The following is a 14,694-nucleotide window of genomic DNA, read 5'->3' on the forward strand; positions in this document are numbered from 1 at the left end:
ATTCTGCCACCTCAGCTCGAGCCAGAAACAATGGGAATGGAAGCAGTGATTTCAGGAAACTTCCCTTTGAAACTTGAAGCCAGTGGTTCCTGGTTACAGGTACTACCTGCTGATTCTTCAGCTGCTTAAGGCATTGAGATGATTTCCATTGGAAAATCAAAATATAAAGGTTCCCCAAGAACCACTAGTATGTTAAAAGAGTCTCTACATTCATTGCTTTTTCCTGTTTTTCTATTTTTTATTTTTTTTTACCAAGAAGTATTTGAGAAGGGAATTGCATAATCATCTGTTAACCAAACTTTTGTGTGTGTGCTTTTTTGAAGGTACATGGGAATAGGACTCTCAGCTCAAGGTGTCAACATGAACAGACTTCCTGGTGAGTCACTGGTTAAGAGATCATTTGTCCTGCTCTCCTGATCCATTCTGTGCTGAGAGTCATGGTGGCAGCCAAGAGGGTGGAGAGGACTTTGCAAGCCAAGCCATTGGGTAGACGATTCTAAAAGGTGGCCATTGGGCCAGGATGGTATGGGCTTCCATTCCAACAATTAATTGACAAGTGATTGTCACTCATGGAATTTGAACTGTTTGCAGTCAGAACCAGTGACCTGAGCTTGTTGTCAGTGGGGACACACCTCAGTAGCCTTCACTCCCATTGGCCTTTGCTTGACCAGCCTGGCACTCGGGCATATACAGGGAGTAAGACTACTGCCAACACTGGCTCCTTTGTTACTTCACCATGTTAAAGATCAAAGTCTTTTTGTGGCCTCCCACATGGAACATGGTGAGGCAGTTTCGTAATAAATGGGAGGATGTGCACGAGACTTGGGTTGAAAGCAGCCTCAGATTTGTGGAAGGTTCTGGGCCCTGCAGATGGGGCTCCTCCACCCCTTAGGCACCCTTTCAGCTATTTTTTTGCCAGTGGTTCTTACCCAGTCTTGGGCTGAGCTCAGTTGAGGGGGGAGAAGCCCCCAGCAGAAGCTGGTGGGTTCCAGAAGATGGTCCTAAGTCCATTTGTCCCTTGAGCGGCAGAAGGTACATGGTGCAACCTGCCCTCACACTGTCATGGAGACAGGCAAAGTCCCTGTCTTTTTGCCCTGGTCCTCTCTACTTTTTGTGTCTGTGACACAGAGAAGGCAGCTGGCTTTTTCCAAAGAGGGCTCTTAGTCCTGCCTTTTAGGAGTCCTTAGAAGAAAAGTTTGTGAGGAAGGAGAGGGCCAAGTGTGGAACTGAAGCCACTTTTCTTATGGTTCTTGATCTGGTTGAGTGAAACCAATAAGAACAGATGATGGCCCGGCCTGAGTGAGAGTCTCTACCCCTTTCTCTCTGAAGCAAGTTCTTCTTAACTATAGGGGATAACCTTCTTCTCTCTCTCTGCTTCCCGCCCCCCTCTCCTTTCTTCTCCAGCCTGGGAAACTCGTTTCTCTGGTTTCTTTTGGGTTTTGTTCCTGATTAGAACTGACAGTAGCTGAAGTGAAGTAGGTGTGGAGGAGGCGGAGGCAGTTCTCACCTCCCCTGCGGGATCCAGAAGACTCTAGTTTGGCCTGTGAATGGTTGGGTGTACTTTGCCAGGCCCTGCAAGTGCAGTTAAAGGGTAGCTGGGGGGACCCTTCAGGCAACTTACTCCTCTGTCTCCACGCTGTCTTTGAGCAGCTCACACCTCCAGAAACCTCAGTGCTTTGTGAACCTGCTTGGCCCAAACTGAGGTTATTTTCCTGCAAAAATCAGATCCTCATGTGTTCCCTCTCTGCTGAAAGTCACTGTCTACCCTGCTCCCAGGTGTGACTCCTCAGTGATCTCCATGCCTTCCTTTCCCTCGTCCCATGGTTCTGCCACTCCCCAAATGTCTCTTCAATCTGGCCCCCTTCTCTATTCCTCCTGTCATTGCCTCCACCGGGCTGTGTCCATGGCCTCCTGATTGAGCACTACCTTAGGCCTCTGCTCTCTACTCCCTGGTATTCTCTGCCCCTTGCCTGCTTTGTGCCTCTGATCCCTCTGGCCAGAGGACACAGACCCTGCAGGCCCTGCTCAGTTTCTTCTGCCACCTCTGCCCTCCACACACACCACATACCAGCATGTCTGTGTGGAACCCCAAACATGCTGCAAACATTCCCTACTCTGCCCCTTTTTGTCCTGGGGTGTCCTTCCTGCCTGTGACCCTCTGTGCAACCTTGACTGACCCCTTCAGCCCTGATCCCATCTTGTGATGACACTTGTCACCTGCTTCATGTGACTTTTTTACATTTACCCGGCCATGTCCTTGCTGGGTTGTGAGCTTGTTCAGACTTGGACCACATCTTTTTTAGCATCACTCTCCCAGAGTGAGTACAGATGTACTTGGGCTGTGAGAAGCGGCCATTCCTGCATTTTGTTGTGCTCAGTGCAGTGGCTTTAGCAAGCCAAGTGTGGTGGAACCAATCTTGAGTCAGGTCCCCACTGGCTTGCAGCCTGCCCTCAGCCAGAAGCCTTCGTTTGAAACTCAACCTTCCCACACTGCCCTAAGGATTGTGGTGCTGAACGTGTGTGAGGTCTCTGTCACCACCTTCTACCTGTAGGGGGGAATGACTATCCCCCCCTTTTCTGTATGTGAAGGCTCATTGTCATTGAACCAATTACTGGCTCACATTTAGTCACGGGAGGAAACAGACCTCTAGGGCTATGGTGGAGCAGTAGTTAAGAACACGGACTGTGGAGCCCCGCTGTCTGCATTTGCGTCCTGGCAGCTGTGTTACCTGGAGCAAGTTACTTCTTTGTGCCTCAGTTTCCCCATTTTAAAATGGAAATGATAATAGTACCTAACTCATATGGGATGGCTAGAGGATTAATTAATTCCTATATAGTGCTTATAATAGGGCCTGATACAAACAAAGGGTACATAAATGTTAGCTATTGTTATTGAGAAAGGTATTTTTTTCCTACCTGACGAAGGAAGTACCTGTACATTTAAGTTTCTTTTATGAATGTTTGTATATCAGGTACACTCACCTGGAGTCAAATGCCAACATTTTCTCTCCAGTGCTTATGTTTTCTGGATTTGAGGACACATGTTAGCTGGAGTTGAATTATGGAGAAAGGACAGCATGGCAACCAAAGTAAGGGTTGATGTTTAAAGTGTTCTCTCTCTTTTTTTTTTTTTTTTTAAAAGGAGGCCACTGTTAATGGGTATGGGTTTCTTTTTCTTTCTTTTTTTTTTTTTTTTAATATATTTTATTGATTTTTTTTGCAGAGAGGAAGGGAGAGGGATAGAAAGTCAGAAACATCAATCAGCTGCCTCCTACACACCCCCTGGGGATTTGCCCGCAACCAAGGTACATGCCCTTGATCGGATTCGAACCTGGGACCCTTCAGTCCGCAGGCCGACGCTCTATCCACCGAGCCAAACCAGTCAGGGCTCAAGTGTTCTCTTGCACTGGCTCAGCAGGAGCCTCTAGGGCGGTCAGGGGCAGAGGGCTGCTGTGCTGGCTGCGGGGCAGATGGTAACAAAGTGCCTCTCATGTGAGGCTGTGGTGCTCAGACTTTCCTGGGAGCCGATGGGCAGGTCTTAGCTTGCACGGTCAGAGGTTTCTGTTGGAAGATGTGGAAGTTTGATTGTTTACATTTCGTAAGGTGTTTTTGGCCTCCTTAAGCATGAAACCAAGGAACAGGTGTGGCCTTAAGTAAGAATGTCAGAACCCTTGGCTAAATGGCTTGGAAGCAGGACAGGATGATCTGCAGGCAGGTGAGTGTACCTGCAGCCCCACCCATCAGTGAGCTGGCAGTGAATGGCAGCGGCTGGAATCCTTGGATTGGGGAAGCAGGGAGGAAAAGTCAGGGGTGTGGATAGAGAGTAGGGTTTTGGCTTCTCCCAAGCTTGGGTGCATTGAGGGGGGCGAGGGTAGGACAGATCTTCCTTCTGGGAGACTCAGGCTGTGTAGATAGGCAGCCCCATCTGCATCAGAGCTGGGCAGCTGGTAGCTTTCTCCTTTGCTGTTTCTGTGGAGGAGGCAGCTGTTCTCTTGCTGTGGCATATAGTACTTTAAAATAGGTTTTGTTTTTTATTGATTTCAGAGAGAGGAAGGGAGAGGGAGAGAGAGATAGAAACATTAATGATGAGAGAGAATCATTGATTGGCTGCCTTCTGCATAACCCCTTACTGGGGATTGAGCCTGCAACCTGGGCATGTGCTCTAACCAGATCAAACCGGGAATCAAACCACAATCTCCTGGCTTTATGGGTTGACGCTCAACCACTGAGCCACACTGGCCAGACTGGCATATATTACTTTAATTACTACAACCCCTCAAAGGAGAACCCAGGCGCATGGACGTATACTTTCCTTGAACTGTTGAAAAAGAAGCAGCAGTAAGAACCACAGCTGGGGGGTTAGGAGTGAAGGGCATAGTCCCTGAAGCAGATGCCAACCATGCCTTGGGGTGGGGTTGGGGCAGAAGGACTGACTCCCTTCTTTCCACAGTATGAGCCTGCTCAAATGAGCATCTTTTCCTTCCCCTAGAGCTTTTTTACCAAGCCTGCTCTAAGTGGGCTATTAAGAGCATGACCCTGTGTGAGTGCCCTGCTTCTACCGGGTGGGACAACTTCTGCACACAGCTGATATTTCACATCTGCCTGTGCCATGGGAGAGCAACAGCAGATAGCAGAGATCAGGGCAGAACAGTGGGGGTCTGTGCCAAGGTCACGGGGACCTAGGGTAACCTCTAGGTGGTGTGGCAGGCACTGACAGTAAACAACAGGGTGTTGTTTCATGTCCTTTCTCCCTATCCTTGATGGGTACAGCGCATGCAGTGTAAGGTATCTCAATAGCAGGTGGGTTTGCGTAGTAGATGTCCTAGGGATTACTAGGACGTAGGTGGGTTTCCTGTAGTCTGGAAATGCTATTTTTGTCTGCACCCACCAAACAGGTACTGCTTCTGTCCCACTCCACGTAGGCTGATTACCCTTGTTGCTCACAGCTGATGTGCCCCCTCTGTGCCCACCTTTAACCACTGCCTCTCTTGGAGCATCTTTCATCCCAGAATCTACAGTGCTTCGCAGGGGTCTTCTCTGGGGTTGCTCAGTCCCAATCTCCATGAAGGAAGCCATGCTTCTTTCCAGCTGGGTGGGTTGAGCTATCAGGGCCCCCATGGACTTCTGTGTGTACCTCCTCCTGACCTTGGCAGAGCACCTGGGAACAGGCCTTGGAATGACAGTAGGTGCTGTATAAGCCTCCCAGGTGAGTGCCAGGTTGGTGGAGGAAAGAAGCCAACTGGTGATGGCCCTGCAGTTCAAGCCTATCGGGGTTTCACGGTGGCCCTGCCTCGAAAGGGAGCAGCCAGGAGATTCTCCAAAGCCACTGGGCAGCTGCCCAGGACGGGGGCTATGGGAAGATAGGTTGGGGTATGTGTGCCTGGGGCTACCCAACCCCTTGCTGCCTTTTTCGTTTTGTTCCTCTGTCAGAGACATCCTTGGGAAGAGACCTGGACGGGGTCGACACCCAGAGAGGCCTTGCATCTCTGGCAACAGGGTCTGTCTACTGGTCAGTCCAGAACAGAGGGTGGGCCCAAGGACTAGGTAACTGGTCAAAGCCTTTGGTGGGTCACATGGTGGTTAATGGTGCCGGTGCTGCAGGACCTGCCGTGGCCCCTGCTGCAGAACTTGTTTCTTGTAAGAGGCCCTCTGCTCCCCTGCTGCTCCTCCCCGGGCCAGCAGTGCCCTTGGCCCTATGGCCAGCCGAGCCCGTGTTCCTTTCCTGTGGGGCGCTTCCCTCACCTACAGGGAGACCTGTATTACCACAACATTCCAGGGCTGCTTGGAAGCCTTTTGAAATGACGCGACTCAGTCAGATCTGGAAATTACTCCTCCTGGGCTTGGGGGTTTCTTATCCTATTTTCTTCTGCCACATACACAGAGATAAAGATTCTGGATTTAAGACTATTTTTCAGGGCAGGTTAAGTCTTGAGATAAGAGGTTTCATCGACAGCAGAGGGGCCAGTTCTGAAACCCGAGTTTGTGAGTCTCTGAAAACAGAGATTCTCAAGTGTCCTGTGTGGCTGGAGGCAGGGGCCACATCAGGGTGGAACTGAGTAGGGACCAGTTACTGCTCATGCCTTTGCCTTCGTAGTGCGGGGCAGAGGGAGACTGTATAGGGGCCCTGGAAACATGGAACACTATGTCTGAGCCTCCTTTTGGGAAGGGTTTTGTGCATGTCCATCTCTCAGGATCTGGCAATATGTGCAAAGTCACAGGCTCCTACATTACCAGGGAGTTACCTGTCCACTGACTTTCCCCAAGGTTCACACGGAGCTCAGTGTAAACAAGGAAAAGCCAAAGCCAACCCCAGAAGAGACATACCAAGCCTGGCAGCTGAGGTTGCACCTCAGTTCTGTGGGATAGGGCCACCCCTTTCTAAGCCTGATTCAGCATGGATGACAGACCCAGCCTGTCCTATGGGAACCTGAGGTGTAGGCGAGTAGTCCTGCCAGATGTGCCAGATGCCATATGAGCCATGTCCTAGCCAGACCCAGCTAGACTCATCTGGCTGCCCCTGAGCTTCTTCTGCTGTCAGGCATTTGTTTCTTTTGCGGCGGGGGAGGAGTGTGACTTGTGGAGGCCCCTTTATATACTAGTACAGGTGCTGGTGTGCAGTCCCTCACCCTGCCCAGGTTTCAAGTTGACACCTGGCTCTGTGTCAGAGTAGGGCCTGGGTGCCCCTACGAGGGCAGGCTCCACCTGGTGTCAGCTCCCTGCCTCAGCATTTTTCTCCTGCCCTTTTTACCATGGCCTTCATTCTGAGCACCATGGCCTTCATTCTGAGCACCATGAAGAGAAGGATCCAGGGAATCCCCTGCTTCTTTGTCCTAGAGTTGTCCAAAGCATCATTTTAAGATTGTGTTAATCCTGGTCCCATGGCTTGGGGTAGCAGCCATGTGAGTGCTGTGATAGGCCTTCCCTGATGTCACCCTACAGCATTTGCTGAATGAAACACTCGCTTTTGCTTTCCCATTACCCACTGTTGAGCTATTCCAGGCATTGCTCTTGTCAGAGTTTTAAAGATACTTGAGGTTATGGGAAAGGCATCTATCTGATCGATTTCTGGGGAGAGAGAGCTGTGAGTGGGTAATCACCCTTGAGAAGCAGCTCTGCCATGAGGTCCTCCATGACATGTGCACTCTCTCCTAAGCAAGCTAGCCCAGCTCCTTTCCTCCATTGCCAGCCTCAAGAGTAACATTCGGAGAGCCACTGGGCATGGCTCTTGAGCTCTATTAAGTGCCCTAGAGTCAGGTGGCCTCCCCAGAAAACTGGGAACCAATAAGAGTGGAGCAGGCCTGGGGCTGCTGTTGGTGGGCTGTCAGGAGAGGTGGATGATGCCTAGCTCCACCTGTGCCCACTCCTTCAGGGAAAAGGGGAGAAGGAAGTCTGTAGAACCCAGGCTTGATCACTGAGCTAGTGTTAGAGATGGAGAGGGAATGAAAACTCGCAGGTGAATGCCTTCTGTGGGCTGGTGTTCCATGTCCATTCTTATTTAATCCTCCCACCAGCCTGAAAGAGTTTAGCCAGGAGAACTATAGGGGCTAAGAAGTGACAGAATGGGGAGTCAAACCCAAGTCACTTTGACCTCAAAGTCCACTGATGACCAGGATCTATTTATTGGGGAGAGATGGCTGGTTTGGAGGCCTGGGGGGCAACTGTTAGGCTATCTTTATGAACATGACATGGGTTGGACTCTGACCTGGTCAGCCGTGGGCCAGGACCATAAACTATTGGGCAGGCACAGCACCGGCTCCCTCCCAGTGTTCTGTGCTAATATGCTGATGATGCGAAATCTTTCCACTTGGCAGTAGGATTCCTCTTTATTCCAGCTGCCCTGGGACTGAAGCTCTTGATGTGTCCTGGTGGATGGAAGTGGCATAGGGTGGGCTCCTGGAACAATCATGCTGGAGTCCCTGGCACCCCCATGGGGAGTCTTCTACTCTAGGACACTGTAACTGGGGGTGGCATCTGGGAGTGCCAAGGTGATAAAAACCATTTCCTCAGCCACCCCCACACTTCTCTGACTGGGACTTGCCCTCTGAGTGATGATGGAAGGGGAAGTGGGTGGTACCAGAGCATCTGAACTGGGCACCTGGGGCCTCCTGTCTTCTGGCCTGAATGTGGCTTGGCTTCTTATTGCATCATTGGCATCTGATGTGACAGGGGATAGGCTTTTCTGTGGGGGCGTCAGGCTGGCTACACATGAGTTATTTCTGGGAGTGACAGGCCCATTCTCTCTGAAGAGGGAAGAATGGTTAGTAGGGTGGCACTCTCTGTCAGTGTCGTGCCCATCGTGTAGCTCTAGACATCATCTGATCCACAGCCACTTGGCCCTGACTCCCTGCAGGGCCTGACCCTGGCAGCTGTGTCCCCTTGTTTTCTTCTGGCCCTCACATCCCACTGTCCTCTGAGATAGCTGTCCCTGGCCCTGTGGTGAGGGTCACAGTTTTCATTCCTGGGCCCATCATTCCAGTCTCACATGGGGCCCATCCAGAGAGGGGTGACCACACATGCTGCCAGGGCCCACGCTTAGCAAGTTGCTGACTTTGGCTCCAGGGTAGGAGTGGGGGGTAGAAAGGGAGGTCCAGTTCTGAAGCCGAGGGCGGTGGGGCTGGAGGGGAGGTTTGTCCACGCAGAGATATGGGAGTGACCTTAGTTGTTGGCTCCTCTTAATGGGAAGGGAGACTTAGAACATGGATTCTTCTAGAGCTGGTAGAGATATTTACGTCACCTGTCCTGTTCAAGATGAGGTAACTGAGACCCAGAGAAGTTAAATACTTACCCAGAGGTAGAGCCAGGTCTGCAGCCTGGCTACAGGCCTCTTTCCAGGGCCCCGAAGTAGTTTGTATAAGTAGAGGCATGATGCATGCAGACAGCATGCATCTTTTTTCCTGGAAAAAAAAGAAAAAAGACAACAAAATTCCTCACAGTCAAGCCCAGGATTGCCCACAGATGGTGTGTCACAATGTGGTCAGACACATTGACAATCTTGTGCTTCTGGTTTCTTGTCAGCCCTTGGCGACTTTTCCCTTTTCATTTCAACAAACATTTCATGAGCATCTACTACTCATGCGTAGTCAAATTAGCTTCCTGAGTGATGATCCCCGAGAAGAGGTCTGCTTGATGAGAGAATGAGCAGGTATGCAAGGTGGGTCAGCTGGTATGCAAGGTGAGCAAAAAGATGCTTCGATGTGGTCGCTTTCATTAGAGAACTTTGGTTGCTTCAAGGGAGAGAAACCCATCTATAATCAGCTGTTTCACCAGACCTCAGGCAAACAGGAGCCAGGTCCCTCTCTCTGTATCTCTCTTTTGCCTCTGCTTTATGCATATTAGCTTTCGTCTGTCAAACTAGCTTTCTACCTCAGGTTTCTACTTCCCTTGTAGAAAAATTCCAGGAAGATCTGTGATTGATCAATCTTGGGCCATCCTGGTAGAGAGAGAGGGGGGATTACTAGGATTAGCAGTTCCCACTGAAGCCACAGGATGGGTGCAAGGGAGGAGCTACTTCTTAAGAGAAGGTGAGTGCTATCTCCCAAAGAAGCAGGGATCTCAGACAAATCCTAGCACTCCTTCTCCTACTCTGTTCTTGTGGACCTGGGGGAGGGCACCAGGAGGCTTTGTTCCTAGTCCCTTCTCAAAGTCCACAGAACCCAGCCAAACACTTGGTCAGGTCATCCAAGCTTGGGGTCCAGAAACCTTGTAGGGGTACCTGAAGTTTTTTCTGATGGAGCCCATCTTGAGGAACCCATGCTGCTCTACTTTTAGAGCATCTTCCTCTTCCCTGTGTCTTTGATTGGGGGACACCTCAGGAAGAAGGAGGTGGTCGCTTCACCCTCGTGCTACCTACTTGGTGCTCCCTCAGAGGAAGGAGAATCGAGCTTCGGAATAGTGTTATCTCTAAGACCACAGGCTTCATGCAGCCTCTCAGTGCCTCAGTTTCCTCACCCCTCAGATGGGGGTTATCACACCTACTGATTGGTTTGGAGACTCAGAATGTTTCTCCCAAGTACACACCTATGGCCCTTTGATGGTGATGTCTAATTGCTACCCCTTCATTTTGTGGAGAAGGGAACCAAAGGTCTGAGGAGGTAAGTGACTGCCCAGAGCCTGCCATCTTGGAGGGACAATACTTTCAGGCCACACTGGCTGCCCTGGCACTTAGGGCTACAGTGTGTTTTTCTAACAGAGGCCAGACCACTCTGTAGGACCCTAGCCTGAGACTGACAACAACTGGCTACAAAATGTGCAACTGTGGCTAGGCCTTGGTCTTATGGTTTTTCTCCCGTTTGCCCAATTTCTAAGAGTAGCAGTGGAGAGAAGGTTTGTCGAGGGTGGGGTGACTGAATTCATTTACAGTAACTTCATGCCCTTTAACATCTCGTCTGTTTTGGGCTTCTGATGCCTTTCTCTTGTGCTTGGTCTGACCTTTCTAATCTTTGACTAGCCTGAATTTTACTCCCATAGGAGAAACAGAAAGCCATTGTGTCAGGATGACACAGTAGGAAAATCTTCCAGTGACTTCATTTTAGGTATTCTGTCCACACCACTGTTTATTTAGTGAGTGTGTTCCCCATCATAGCTTTGCCACTTTTGGGATGAGCCACAGTCTTCTCACCTGCCTTATATTTAGCCACCGGCCATATATTTTAAACTTAATGTGTCTAAAAGGCCTGCTACTTCAGCCCATCTTTCCTGTCTCTCAGTAAATGGTACTAGCATCCACCCATTTGCCCAGGAAAAAAATCTGGGAGTCATCCTTGTTTCTCTCATTCATTAGCACCCACATTCAGCCAGTCCTGCTGACTCTGCTCGAGTCTCTCCTGTCACTCAGCTTCAGCCTTGTGACTGCCTTTCTGTTTCTCAGACATGCAGAGCTCTTTTCCTTTACCCCAAAAGTTCTTCCTCCTGATTCTCTCATCAAGCAGACCTCTTGGGGATCATCACTCAGGAAGCTAATTTGACTACTCTATCCTGGTCAGTCCTCATCCCCATTCCCATTTCTAGCCCATTACCTGGCTTTGTTTTCTTCAGAGCACATTTTACCTACCAGTTATTTTCTTATTTGCTTATGGGTTTTCTTATCTATATATATAAAAGCCTAAGCAACTTTGATGACTAGACAACTGGACTACCGGCCCATAGCTATGATATGCACTGACCACCAGGGGGCAGACGCTCAACGCAGGAGCTGCCCCCTGGTGGTCAGTGCACTCCCACAGCCAACCTCCCGCTGTCCCTTCCCCTGGCCGGCCAGCCCCGATTGGCCTTGATCCCTGGCCAGGCGGGAGGATGGGGGGAGGAGGAGAACCCATTGTGCATGAATTCTTGCACCAGGCCTCTAGTATATTATATTTTCTCTGCTCCCTTCATACCACCCACCACACCCTCTTGTCAACCTCATTGAGTAGGTCTGGAGTTGATGATGCTTTTCCTTTCCAAGGGATAGGAATTTAGCATAGTGGCCCTAAACCAAGCTACTGCTGTAGCCACTGTTACTAAATGAGGTGTATAACAACATTCTGTTTTTAACCCTAAGCTGCCTTTTCCACACATACATAATATACCTATTTACACACAGACTTAATTGTGTTTGGAAAAATACTGGCTATCAAATGATAGTTTCAACTGAAGATACATTACAGCTCTGATTTTCTTGGAAAAGCTTTTAACTTTATAGCACTGTGAGGAGACAAGGAGCTGAGGTGTTGCTTCTCTGCACAAATCTTTCCAGATGCTCAATAACTTTTATAGCCATAGGGGACTGTATTAGTATCCTATTGCTGCTGTAACAATAGTAGTGGCTTACAGTTCTGGAGGACAGAAGTCCTAAAATCAAGGTATCAGCAGGATGGTATTCTTTCTGAAGTTTTTAGGGAAGAATTTGTTTTGTTGCCTTTTTATAGCTTCTAGAATCCACCTACATTCCTTGACTCATGGCTCCATCCTCTATCTTCAAAGCCAGCAGTGTAGCATCTTCCATTTTCTTGGCTTCTATCATCACATCGCCTTTTCTGACTTGACCTTCCTGCCTGCCTCTTACAGGGATCCATGTGATTGCATTGTGCACCCCCCATAATTTAGGGTAACCTCCCCATTTCAAGAGTGTTAATTTACTCATGTAAAATCCCCCCGCCCCCTTTTTTTAGCCATGTAAAGTAGCATATCACAGTTCTGGGGATTAGGACAGGACATCTTTGGGAGGCCTTATTCAGTGTACTACAGGGATTGAGTTTTCTTCCTTTGGGTAAATCTATATAATAGATAAATCATTTGGGAATTGAAAAAACACACACAGGAAGTATATCTATTTTCCAGCGAAACTGAGGTGATGGTGAATCCTGAATTGACTCTAAATAAATTTTTTGGGTTTTTAATTCTTCAGTTAAAAAATTTTTTTAAACCATTTATAATTAGAATTAAAAATCTAAAAAGTCTATGGTAGTTTTGTCAAAATAATTGTATAGTTTATTTTTGAAGAAAAGTATTCAAAATACTTCAATTTTTATTTTAGGTCTTTGAAAATGTAAACATCTGTTGTTTTTGGTGGAAGTTTTTGAGCTCCCATACACGGAGACAAAAATATTTCCCATATTTCCTTGAGTCACTAAGTAGGAAATGGTTCTTTCGGATTATTTCACTAGCTTTGATAAATCAAATGGCCACATTATTACGCGTTTTTCTAGAGTACCTACTGCTTCCGTCTGAGAAAGCCTTCTACCTGGTAGATATTAAAGCCTGCATAAAAGATGTGCTACCCAGGATCATCCTTGTGGGAAAAAGAAGTGGCTGGGGGTTGGGTGGAGGTGTGTCCTGGTCTCTGGCCGTGGCTTTGGGTGAGGCAGGAGGGTGGGTGTGCCTTGGAGAGAGCTGAGATGACAATTGTGGCCTTCAGACAGGAGGTACCAGTCAGTGCCTGTGTCTTCCTCTAGGGCTGAGCCTGGGCCTTCCCTCATTGCAGGCCTGCAGGGCCCCTGTCTCACTGCAAGACAGAGGTCCCAGGTCCATAGCTCCCTAAAACCAATGCATCTGACCACTCTCATGGTGATGGGGCAGGGGATTGGGGTGCTTCCACTGCCAGGGTAGTCACTACCCCAAATGGGACAGTACCTGTGGCAAGAAGAACATGGGTTTGGAACCTAAAGATTTGGGTTCAGCCTGGCCAGTATGGCTCAGTGATTGTGTCGACCTATGAACTAGGAGGTCATGGTTCAATTTCTAGTTAGGGCATATGCCCAGGTTGCAGGCTCGATCCCCAGTGTGGGGAGGCAGCCGATCAATGATTCTCTCTCATCGATGTTTCTGTCTCTCTCTCCCTCTCCCTTCTTCATGCTATGCCCCAGAGTCATTTCCGGAGTCATTTTTCTTTGAAATTGATAAAAATATACTATATTTAACAACAACAAAATACTTTAAAAAAACCATAAAGATTTGGGTTCAAATCTCAGCTCTGGCACTACTCAGCTGTGTGGGCTGATGAGCAAGCCCCCAGTCTCTTGGTGCGGTGGGTGGGTGGAGTGGCAGTACTTGTTGAGCCAAACACTAGGGTTATCCTGGTGCTTTCCCAACAAGTTGCTACATTGTGGTCAGTTACTGTGTTGCATGTGGCAAGTCTCCATGCTCCACCTGAGGATCCAGGAAGGGAGGGAAGGGAGGACTACTGTGCCCGGTGTGGATATGGATCATGAGTCAGGGGAAGCTGGTGGACATGCTTGGGCACATCAGGCTCAGTCTGAGCCAAACCTGGAAGGATGGTTGTCACTTTGGTCCTCACAGCTGAGCTGGCTATTCTTCATCTATGGCCTTCAATACACCTGGGGAGCAGCCTCCACCAGGAGCCATAGGGCCTTCTGCACCGAAGCCTGAGGAGAAGCCTTGCCTAAAATAACCTTATCAGCCTGCCTCTAGATGAGGGAATGGGCATCGGTGGGGAAATGGGCATTGCTGTGCTCTGGAGTCATTTCCTGAGGTCAAAAGATTTGCATACCCACCAGCAATAATAAAGCCCTTCCCACTCCTGGATATGAGGAGCGTAGAAGTTGGGTTAATGCCCGGAGCATCACCATGTCCCCTAACCCAGGCAGTCCCAGTGTCTCTGGGGAATTGGGAAGGTGAGAACAGAGCCTGGCTCCAGGTCCAGGCCGTGGGACTTTAAAACCAGCCCTGAGCAGTTCTCATGATAGTTTTCTTGTGACTTGTTGGGGAGATACCTGGAGGGGAGCAGCAGGGTTTTGGGCTCTGCACCCATTAGTGAGAGCCATTCAACTGTGGCCTGTTTTCCACTAAAGGCCTTTGTGGGGGAATCTTCATTTAACCAGAGGGTTCCTGGCTGAGGATATGATGGGTTAAGATACGTAAGGCTTGGGATGGATGCTGTGATTATGAGGAGCTACTTGCCCTTGAGCCCACTGGTTCAGATGCAGGGCTGAGTTTAGGCTCCAAGGTCTGGTCAGCTCCACCTTTTCAGTCACGCTCTCTGCCTCCCTTGCTAACCCTTATCATGCATCTGTTCTCACCCTGACACCTTTGCTTAGAGCCTGCCCACAACTCTTCAAACTTTGTTTCTCCTACCCATGCCACTTGAGAGGGGCAGGGTGTCATTAAGCATGTTTACATGGGCCTGCTGCTTGGACACTAAGGAGGCAGCAGAGGCTGGGAAGGTTACTGGGAGGGGCTGCCTTGGGGAGAAGACCT

At 49.2% G+C, this 14,694-nt stretch overlaps 1 protein-coding gene across 6 annotated transcripts in view; it reads left to right on the forward strand.

The window, feature by feature from the left end:
- The window catches only part of RANBP10 (RAN binding protein 10), an 85,128-nt gene that overhangs the window by 18,866 nt on the left and 51,568 nt on the right, over positions 1-14,694 (forward strand). For 4 of the 6 annotated variants that reach the window (XM_036346233.1, XM_036346231.1, XM_036346232.1 and 1 more), the window contains one exon: positions 324-376. The exons of 1 other annotated variant lie outside the window; for it this stretch is intronic. In XM_036346233.1, coding sequence (XP_036202126.1) covers positions 324-376 — 53 coding nt within the window. Of the gene's footprint in view, positions 1-323; positions 377-2,972; positions 3,090-14,694 lie in introns of all 6 variants that reach the window. One more of the 6 variants, XM_036346236.1, reaches the window with a different exon arrangement.

Source organism: Myotis myotis, unplaced genomic scaffold (genome assembly GCF_014108235.1).
Source record: "Myotis myotis isolate mMyoMyo1 unplaced genomic scaffold, mMyoMyo1.p scaffold_m19_p_19, whole genome shotgun sequence".
NCBI lineage: Eukaryota > Metazoa > Chordata > Mammalia > Chiroptera > Vespertilionidae > Myotis > Myotis myotis.